Source organism: Ixodes scapularis, unplaced genomic scaffold (genome assembly GCF_016920785.2).
Source record: "Ixodes scapularis isolate PalLabHiFi unplaced genomic scaffold, ASM1692078v2 PGA_scaffold3__209_contigs__length_174095766, whole genome shotgun sequence".
NCBI classification, from domain to species: Eukaryota; Metazoa; Arthropoda; class Arachnida; order Ixodida; family Ixodidae; genus Ixodes; species Ixodes scapularis.
The window spans coordinates 18,440,126-18,450,621 of record NW_024609868.1 but is presented as its reverse complement, the minus strand read 5'-3'; the positions used below and the strand labels follow the sequence as shown (position 1 = coordinate 18,450,621).

The 10,496-nt window shown below is 45.3% G+C and overlaps 1 protein-coding gene across 1 annotated transcript in view; it reads left to right on the top strand.

Moving 5' to 3' along the window:
• The first annotated feature begins 335 nt into the window (after positions 1-335).
• The window catches only part of LOC115320539 (presequence protease, mitochondrial), a 52,663-nt gene continuing 42,502 nt past the window's right edge, over positions 336-10,496 (top strand). The window contains exons 1-8 of the mRNA XM_029980764.4: positions 336-490; positions 790-883; positions 1,054-1,160; positions 2,967-3,118; positions 3,191-3,305; positions 5,838-5,934; positions 6,249-6,409; positions 8,990-9,116. Coding sequence (XP_029836624.2) covers positions 447-490; positions 790-883; positions 1,054-1,160; positions 2,967-3,118; positions 3,191-3,305; positions 5,838-5,934; positions 6,249-6,409; positions 8,990-9,116 — 897 coding nt within the window. The 5' untranslated portion in view covers positions 336-446. The remainder of the gene's footprint in view (positions 491-789; positions 884-1,053; positions 1,161-2,966; positions 3,119-3,190; positions 3,306-5,837; positions 5,935-6,248; positions 6,410-8,989; positions 9,117-10,496) is intronic.

Sequence of the window (10,496 nt, the reverse complement as noted above, 5' to 3'; positions counted from 1 at the left end):
GAAACCAATTTTCCCGCGATGTCTGGTTACCGTTCTCGACAAACATCCGAAATATTATAAACACAGCGGAACATTTTATTTATTACTATGATGTTATATTACAACAATATTTTGTGCACTTTGTGGAATTTAGGGAATTTAATATCACGAAAAGTTGAAACACTCATCAACGTGATCTGGACACCATGGCAACGCTCCGAATTTTTTCGAACTTTTCCGAATCTCTCGAGAATCGGCTACTTTTCCGAATCTTTCCGAATCTTCAGATTCGGCTCCGAATCTCGATTCGGATAAAGATTCGTCCCATCACTAGTTGAGATTGCTGATCGCTGGCTGTCGCCACTGTCGCCGCACATGTGCTTGTATGAGTTTCGCGGTAGTTTGCTGCAATCGGCCAGCCTAATTTGTGTGTACACTGGAGCAGAAAGTGGTTTTAAACGTGTGTAATGTACAGGAGACTCTGTCCTACGTTCAGACGGCTTCAAGCCAGGTAAGCCTCGAAATATTCCTAGACGAAACAGCAACACGCCGCAGGCAGTCACTATGTTCGTAATCTCTACGACTCGGAAGAAAGAAAAGGAGTGACCTCTTCATCACAATCTTTGAGCTATATGTTATTATCAATAACTATATATATGTAACTACAAATTAAGCTTCTCACAGCTGTTGAGGTAACTATTGTATACAAACTTCGTGTTAAAAATATTCTGTCTTTTCGGTGCAGTGCGACCTCCGCGCACGAGCTCATTTGCTTGAATCTCAATTTCGTGCATATATTTTTGCCTTTAGGACTAACACGGAGCGATGGAGTCATTCTGCGGCAGTAAAGCATGCTCTACAATACAAACAAGGAGACAAGATAGGCGGGTACACCGTTCGCCAGGTATGGAAATAGCCGCATGCCCCTCTCCAATCCCCCCCATCTTTGCATCACCTTCCTTGGATAAGGCTCGTGCTGATTAGTGCTCAAAGCCGCATGCCTCTCTCTTATCCCCATCTTGGCATCACCTTTCCTGGATGACGTTCATGCTGATTAGTGCTCAACACATGCAGGTTGAAGAAGTCACGGAGCTCCATCTTGCAGCGGTCCGACTAGTCCATGAGAACACTGGGGCCGATTTTCTACACATTGCCCGTGATGACCGCAACAACTTGTTCAGGTACGGATAGAAGTCATACACATGCCTTGCAAGTGACATCACGCTAGGGAAGAATGGGGCCCTGCACCATACTTGTGGTTGACTTCACACCGCACGGTTGCGCTTACCAAGGCGTAGGATGCTGCTAACTGCCGGGAGATGCGCTGACATGCACCATATTTTCAACAAAGGTACCAGTTGTGTTACATCTGAACTTGGAAAAACGTGCCGAGCTTACGATGATGACGCTTAGCCAGTACGTGCAGAATTTTTCGGCATTGGTGCGATTGCGCTGGGAGCAGAAAGTTTCGATATGCCGCCGCCGAAGTTTTAAAAACAAAAAAAAACAACTGCCGTGTCGCAAAAACAAAAAGAAAAGAAAAGTGGAATTGCGTGCTTCAACATTTGACGAGCGGCTCTGGGAGTTGCTTCTAGAAAAATTGTTACGATTTTGCGAAATACTGGTAAACAACGCAAGGCTACCATCATAATCTAAACCTTGAGACAAGGACAAATCAAATAATGGAGGGTTTACAATAATATTTTTCCTAACCGGCTCGCCTGCACACTTTCGCTCCTTGCAAAGGCTACTGTCTCGCGGACAGCACGAACCGATCCTCTGGTGGCGGCGTGTCGGCGAGCTTGCACACGGGGGCCCCCGGCGACCAATCGCCGTCTGGCCGGGCTCGCTTCCTGACAATCGCCCTTACTCAGTTGGGAGCCCCGAAGGTGCGCTCGAAGCGTGGAAACGGCGTTATGTAACGAAAGGCAAAGGCCATCTACACCACGAACGGGCAACAGCCGATGCAAAGGCGTGGGTGAACGTAAACAACAGTAGAAAAGTGCCGTCGCCCGCTGTTATAAAATGCGTCCCGCGAACTTGGTAATCCGTGGCCGCATCCCCTTCCTGCCGCTCATACTTTCGCTAACTTCACGGCTACTTTGTCTCGCGGGGCATGCCGACGAAACGATCGGACGATCGTCAGGATAAGTAGCAATTGCTTCAGCCGAGCACGGCGCAGTTTACCATTGCTCTCGCTGCGAAGGGCCGTCAAGTCAACCACCAGCATGGTGGATACCGGTGTTCGACGTCATCATGTGACGTAGGTGCAAGGCATGTACAGGCGATATTCACTGGACACCACATTTGAGGGCGATGTTTAGAGTGCATGTTCAGAATGAGCTTGCATTAATAGGCTGCTAGACCGGCAATCTTGATGGTGTTGAATATATGGTACAAAAGAACTGTAGAAGCTCGCTGTCAGCACGCGCTCAGCAGTCGCACACACAGCTATGGCCGCCAGTGAATACTCCCTATGCGGAGAGCAAGTCTGCTTCTTGCACAGGAATTATGGTGACGTCAGAACGACGCCGAGCTCTGATTGGCTTTGACTGAAAGGATAGTGGGTCAACCTCAATGCTAAGTGCCTTGAGGTCTACCCCCTTTTTTTGTTTTCAATCAGCCAATAAGGGCTCGGTGTTCTGACGTCTCGGTGAAACACTGAGAATTAACTTCAACTGCTTGGGCGTTTTTGACATGCGGATCAAGTGTCAGTTACATGGTGCCTGCACAGTAATAAACCTTTTATGACATTGTGGACACTAAACAAAATGAGAACCTCTAGCTGCAGGGGAATCTCTAGACCAGCAACCACCTTAGAGCCATTGAAGTGGTTGAGACGCTGGAAAAAATGGGTCCACTGGTAGTAGCAAGAGAGATTATTTACCTAACTAGAAGATTGTCACGAACTCTCCTCTTTTTGTATGGGCCCACCGTAGTAGCTAATCTTTGGTTCTTTTCTTTTTTTTTTTTCTTTTTTCTTTCAGTGTGGCATTTTCCACACATCCAAAAGATGACACAGGAGTGGCTCACATCTTAGAGCACCTTTCCCTGTCTGGGTCTCAAAGGTATCCATGCAGGGACCCCTTCATGAAAATGAACAACCGTTCCTTAGCCACATTCATGAATGCAATGACCGGTAAGGAAAGCTCAGTTTCTTGTATCTTTGAATTCGGGCAGCTTGATCTTATCATCAGCCAATCTTTTCTAGGATGTGATGTCACCTTCTACCCTTTCTCCACACAAAACCAGAAGGACTACGAGAATCTTCTTCGTGTGTATTTGGATGCAGTCTTCTTTCCTCAGCTCTTGAAGCTGGACTTCAAGTATGTTTTTCCAGATGTCCTCAGTTTCTTTCCAAAACCCAATGTGAACGTCACTAACGTTGCTTTGCATACACCAGGGCTCGTCGTTTCCCCAGGTGGCGGGTTCGAATCCCGACCGAGGTGCCCGCAATATGACGGAGGCTTATTGCGGAGAAGGCGCCGTGTAACCGAGCTTTCGGTTGCACGTCAAAAGATCCCCAGGTGGTCGAAATTAATCCTCAGTCCTCCGCTGGGGCGTGCCAGATGCCCGTCGTAGGTTTGGCACGTAAAACCCCCAAATTTGACTTTTGATTAGGGCTCTTCGTTGACTTGCAAAAGTTTGTCATACTTCGGAGCTAGCATATATTCTAGTCATAGAGAGCCATAGTTCACTTAACAAAAGTACATACTGAAATTCGAAGATCTACTTGGAAGCTGAAAAGAACAAGGTGAAAAAAGAAGGGAAGGAAAGCCTCTTTTCAGCTGTTCGTATATTAATCAAGGTAGTGTAAGCAGACTTCGTGGTATGTTTATAGTGAGTGGCAGGCACACCAAAAAATTTGAGCCTTCTTCATGAGTGACCCTGCTACCTTTGACTGTTCATCACAACTAACCGACATAAGGTGCTGCAATAGTTTGAAATATTCAATGTTATGGTTTGCTGCCAACAAGTTCAATGATGCAGTCGTCTTGGTCAGTGTTCCAAACAGGAAAATAAATGTTCTATTTTCATACCTTGAAGGGGAGTTCTGGCAACACCTTGAAAGTTCTCAACAAAGGATATCTTCTGAAAGAGCACAAAAACTGAGCTTAAAGGGATGCTGCATCGAAATCTGGATTCCTCAAAACACGGCAGCAAAAGCGTGCAACGGGATGCTACAAACACCAAAACATCACTCATACAGCGATATTTCCAACAGATGACTATATTTTTCAAAAAAAAAAGAAAAGGAGGCACATTCGACAGATATCTTTATGTCTTGTTTCCCCAAGAAGGACGGGGGACGTCCTTGCGTCTTTTCCCCCTCGCCGCCTTGAGGGGGCGAAGCGAAGAAAACAGGAAACGAGATATCTTGACGTCACGTACCTCGTTGGCCTCGTTCAATCTCTACCTCTTTTTTCAAAAATACGGCTGTCCATTCGAGATGTCGCCTTACGAGTAGCATTGTAGGGATCGTAGTGTCCCGCCTACAGCTCCTGCATTGTTTTCCGAAATCCGAATTTCAGTTCACCATCCCTTTAATGCAGCAAATAAAATTTCCCAAAAATGTTTAAATACTTTTTAATTTTAGAAATACAATATGACTGAAACCGAATTTAACCTGCAACTTTACTGGTCTGGCATCTTGTTGTGAAGTCAGATGTTTTATAAACATCAGCACATGGGCAGTTTGGGCCTGTTTTGCCCAATGTCGGAAGCAGTCAGAAGGTCGTCGCGATTGTCCTTGAGAAATAATTGGCTATGATTCATCAAGCTTGTCTTAATCAAGCAATGACTAGCAAATGTTTGAAGATTTCCAGCAAGAGACTGCAGACGATTCGCCGTTCGGGTCAGACTGCTCGGACACACTTTCGTCGCTGAGCCTTCTCGGTCGAAAATTGATAAGATATCTCTCTGCTGCATTTCTTTGTGGTGTTATTGCATCCCACAGCCACTCACCAATTCCCCCCACCTTCCATCGCATGCTGCAAACAGCCTAAACGAGACGCAATTCGCAAAACCACAAATGCACACTATCACTACAACTCGCAATGCTGTAGAGTGGGGAAGGGGTCGTCTGCTCTCGTATGCAACATTTGATGTCACGAGCGCCCCTGCTGGTAGTTGCCAATAGAGCGGCAGCAAGTGATTCATAGGTGTACGCAAACAATAAAAAATGCATTTTCTTGACACAAAATTAATATTTTGATTGAATATTTCGTAGCCATGCGAGTGAATATTGTCACGATTGACAATTGATGAGGCGATGATAACTGAAGAAAACTAAACGTTTAATGGGGCAAACTTGTGCCCAAAATAAAGAGAACACAAAGAAGAATAACAGAGCGTCGCGGGCGTCGAAGTCGGCGTAACAGCAGGTTCGAACGCTAGGGCGAGACTGAGTCCGGTTCGCCATGCGGAGCCCCTTATGTACGTGCATGAGCTTCTGGCATAATCGGCGTAGAATGTTCGACGCGTAGAACATTCGGGCCTGGAACAAGCAACATGATTCTCGAATTTTCCAGAACACTAAATTGCAGGAATAAACAAAAGACACGTCGCTCCCAGGAATCGAACCCTAGCTTTCCGCGTGGGAGACAACCGCGATAACCATTAGGCCACGCGCGCGCTGCCTACCTGGCCGGCTGCCCGCGCGGCAATATTCAGTACATGGTGAAAATCTTATAAAAATCTATGACCATCAATATTTTCGCTAAAGCTCCCCTTTAATTTATTCGAGCTAGCTTTTAGTATTCTCTTACATTCTTTAAACCTGTAATACACACTTAACTGAAATTATGGATCGCCATATCTATAACCATTTTTATCATCGCTTGCTTTCTTCTGGATAGGCAAGAGGGCTGGAGGTTTGAGCATGCTGACGTCAATGACAAGTCCTCTCCAATCACCATCAAGGGAGTTGTCTACAACGAAATGAAGGGCGTTTTTGTAAGAATCCTATTTTCCTCGCATCTCCAGCGCAGGAGCGTGTTGCACACCTAATGGAAGACATAAACTCTGATCATCATGTTTAAATCCTGAGACTGAAAAGAAAACTTGAAGATATATTAGCAGAACCAGAAGAGGTGTCAGACAAATATTTCAAACTCAGCTTACAAAATTTATTTTATACACGCTTTTATACCTTCAAGTTTCCTTCCCAGTCTCAGGATTTAAACATCATGATTAATACGCATCAGCTCACCTGCACGTTGACCATTTTTGTATATACCCAGAGTTCTGTGTGGACGCCCTTTTTGCAGTCAAACCCAAGCAGCAACTTCAACCAGGCTGTAGTAAACAAACTTTGCTCCAGTGGAGTTTATAGCCATGTCAGTGGCGGCCATCCATTAGCGATTCCTGACCTGACCTGGGAGCAACTGAGGGAATTCCACAGCACACACTATCATCCCAGCAACGCCAGGTATGGCTCACTCTTGCATGGAGTCAATTTCCTGGGTCCACGTTGCTGGCTGCACACCAGCCAGCAACAATTTCAGTTTATCTACTTCAGGCGGACGCTGTCCACTTTTAGAGGACTCAATTGTTGTATGCTAGATTGCTTTCTGAATTTCCAACTAAAAAGGTTTGCTTATCCAGGAAATCAATTCTACTTAAAAAATTTCTGACTCTTTTCTTTTAAAGCAGCGATTCTCAAACTTTTGGCTGTCACAGACACCCTGACCCACTTGGGGGACGTTCAGTGACCCCCAATGCATTCTGCATTGGAGGTCTTGTGCAATGACACAGGAGGGCTTTTCTTTAAGAACAATTTTTTCACTTGGCGCAGATCCCTGTGATCCCTCTTGAGGGCTTCTGGGGTCCATTGATCACAGTTTGAGAGCTGCTGCTCTAAAGAATACTACTCAGCCTGCTCCCTTTCTTCATAAAAAATTCACTCCACTACAGTCTCGGTGAAATCACATTGGCAGGCAGAAATCTTTGCTACAAGCTTGCCAAACAAAAATAACTTGAACTTGATGTCACACGGTGAATAGCAGCATTTCAAATAGCATTTTACAAAGGCCAGCATGACGTCTCTTGGATGTCATGGACATTTCGGTATTTGCTTTATGTTCTCAGTAAATACGCCTCTTGCTCAATGACACGATTTACTATGGTGTCAGAAAGTACCCAATCAATATTTTGCTAAAGAGTGACATGCTATATCTTTAATAAAGTAAAAAAAATAAAAATAAAACTCAACTGCTCGAAACTGAAACCAAAACATGAGCACGGCAGCTCATGGCCGCTATGTACCGAGGAGAAGGGAGATGCCAGGAGTCACTTAACTACACCTGATTGTATTTTTTTTCTCTACTTTAGCGTGTGAAGCGTGCACCGTTTGTCTTGCAGTTGTTTCACACTTGTATCCCTTCCGCTCAATATTCTGCACTTAAAGATTAGCTGCCGATACCACAAACTACATTTCTGAAGTAGCGGTCCCACGCCTGTCGCAATGTTAATCCGTCGTGCGCCGCCATCGTGTTGTCCATGTACTTCCTGTGATCTTTGCAACATTTTTTTTTTATCAACATATTTGCAGCTTTTTGGAGGCATACTAAAATCAAGTTCATATTCTTTTCTGTTCTGATATTGAATGCGTGCCTTAGATGACCCACGACTTTGAATATGTTTGGTACACATAGTTTGAATGCCTTGATACCGTAGAGAAGAGAGTGAGTTCGGCTGAAACCAGCCAATTCTCGACCGGCTGTTTTTGGACCGAAAGAAAAATTAATTTTGAGCTGCAGCTTGTGTTCTGGGTAGGTAGTTGGGCTTTTATAGGTCATGTTCAAATAAAAACCTTGGCGAGCATAAATACCTTGTCAGTGTCTCTTTTAAAGGGGCCCTGCAAGGACTTTTTTTACTGGTTTTTAATTTGCACCAAACCTGATCGCACTGAACGTAGTAACTTAATAAAACTTTTCTCGAATTTTGCTTTATTTTAAAAGTTATAGGCAAATTAAAATTACAAAAACAAGCAAAAAATAACCTCCTTCATGACGTCCTTGGTTGCTTGAGTGGCTGTGTACTAGAGGAGGGGTAGTGAACTCAGCGAGCGGTCACGGCTGCCGCACTCCGTGTCGACGGCTCGAGAGGGCACCATAAACCATGTTCTGGCTAGGCTATATCAAGCAGGCAGCCTGGGTGGTTCGCATTGCACTTGCTGCGCGATTAAACACTATTCGGCATGACACTTCATTGGCCACAAACGACAGGAAACACGATGTAAAGATCAGTTCAGAACAGGAGCCGCTTCGCGCTGCCATGCTGCCAAAAGGCCAAACCACAAACCAAAGCTGCTCGCCGAAGGCCTTGGGAATGCTCGGAACCGGTCGGATCCTCCAGTCCATACAACCGCAGCGCCGCTGCATTTTACGCTCGCGGATGGTTGGTGCCTGATCCCACTACACAATTGAAACGGTTTGCGCCACTTATATTTTGTATTTCAACTAAGAAGAAGCTTTTAGTGGCTCTGACCAGTAGTAAGCCCAGGACCAAAGACGTCACATATCGTGCGCTTTCGGTATTGCGGGTCGCCCCCATAGGTGGAGGAGGTTTCCATGTCGTCTGGTTAAAATATGACGCACTGATATTTAGTTACTCTCTCCATGCTCGCTGGCTTGCCCGAACACTGAGGAACGTGGAAACTGCAAAAAAAAGGTGGACACTTAAGTGTGATTGCAGGGCCCCTTTAAGGCAATTTTCCTACACTTTTACAAATCACAAAATGCCACACTATATTTTAAACTATTTATGGGCAAATAAAAACATGAATGCCAATTTTTTCCATATTCTTGCACAACTAAAAGTCTGCCACCAAAACTACCATGTGTAACACAAAATTGGCCAACCAAATTGGGTGCTTATCAAGTAACCATACGAAGATGTTGAGAGAAAAGACTCATGCCATGTTTGTATTATCTGTGTTGCACAGCATGATCGTTTTGTGGTTCTTCTTACCGTTGAGTCCATTCCTTATTTTTGACATATCTTTCAGATTCCTAACATATGGTGACTTTCCAATTGAGCCCACGCTGTCACTGATTGATGAATTGGCCCTCTCGAAGTTCTCCAAGAGTGCTGAGGTTCACAGCATCCCACTGCAGCCAAGGTGGGATGAACCGGTAAGCTTTTCGTTTGCATTATTCTGCAACTGGTTGTTGAGAACTGGCTTTTCTCCCCCTCTTTTAATGCATTAGCACTAGATTTGCTTGTTTTGATGAAAACCCGGCTCTGTCTTTCGTTTGTCACCAAAGGGGAGAGAGGGCTAAGGAGGGGAGAGAGGGTGTCGCGTGCGGCGCTCTCATTGGTTCGAAGTGCTGACATCAGCACGCATCAACCTCTCCCTCTCTCCCCAGCGTTGACAGACACTGCCAGGTTTTCGTGAAAATGAGTCCTTTCGTTTTCATGAGTCTCGTGCACGGCTGGTGCTGAGCCAGGGAGGAAGTGGTGCAGCGCAACACCTCCTAGGTAACAAAGCCGTACCAGTATTGAATGAGATAGTGTCATCAGAGAAGGATAACGCTGGACACAGATTGGAAATGAGTGCTGCGACAGTGCTCAGCTTCGAGTCAAGTTTGAGCTGATCTTTGACGCAACTGTTGTGTTCAACCTTTGCCCAGTGTTGGCCTTCTCTGATGATGCAATCCCATTCAGCACTGCGGCTTTGTTATCTAAGAGGCGTTGTGCCGCGGCGCTGTGGAATACAGGCATGCTCAGTTTCTGCTCTGCCGTTGCCGGGCGTTCTTCGCTCTGGTTTCCGTAGTAGTGGTGCGTGGGCTGTGATGTGTGGATGTGGTTCCCTCCACGAGTGATATGGATGCAGTTCCTTCCACGAGTGGTATGGATAGGGTTCTTTCTACGAGTGATATGGACGACTGTACCCATAGACGTCAACATACTCTGACAGGCAGGGTACAGAAAATGGGTGAAAAAAATTACAGGAAGATCCATTGGTGGATTCTTAGGGAATCCATTAGCATGTGGCATGCCAAAAAGAGGCATAAAAAAAATAGAGGAAGCAAAAGAGAAAGCGAAACGAGAAAAGTGAAGGGGTCAGCGTTAGCGTTTTCCAAAAGGGGACGTGTGTGGCATCTCCAGGGGTTATGCTAACGCATTCCCTAAGAATCCGCCAGTGGGTCTTCCTGTCATTCTTCTCAGTCACATGCTGTGATGACACAGAACTCTGATATCCAAGGAGTAATAAGCTGTCTGTGGGATATCCTCACTAATAAAACAGATAGTGCCCAATGAAATACACATTTTGTGACCTCTGGAACATAGAAAAATATGTTAATTTGAAGAAGCATTAGAATGCCTAGCCGGGAAAGTGAAGCAACCTAACCGACCTTCGAAGTTTCTTGTGTCACATTCGTCTGCGCTGGTTTTCTGATTTTGCTTCTGGTTCAGTAGTTTCCGTAAAAACATATGTGCCACTGTTGTAAAAAATTAACTGGGTGGGATCTCGAGACTAGTGTATTATTGCGGTTCACACAAAAAGTTGA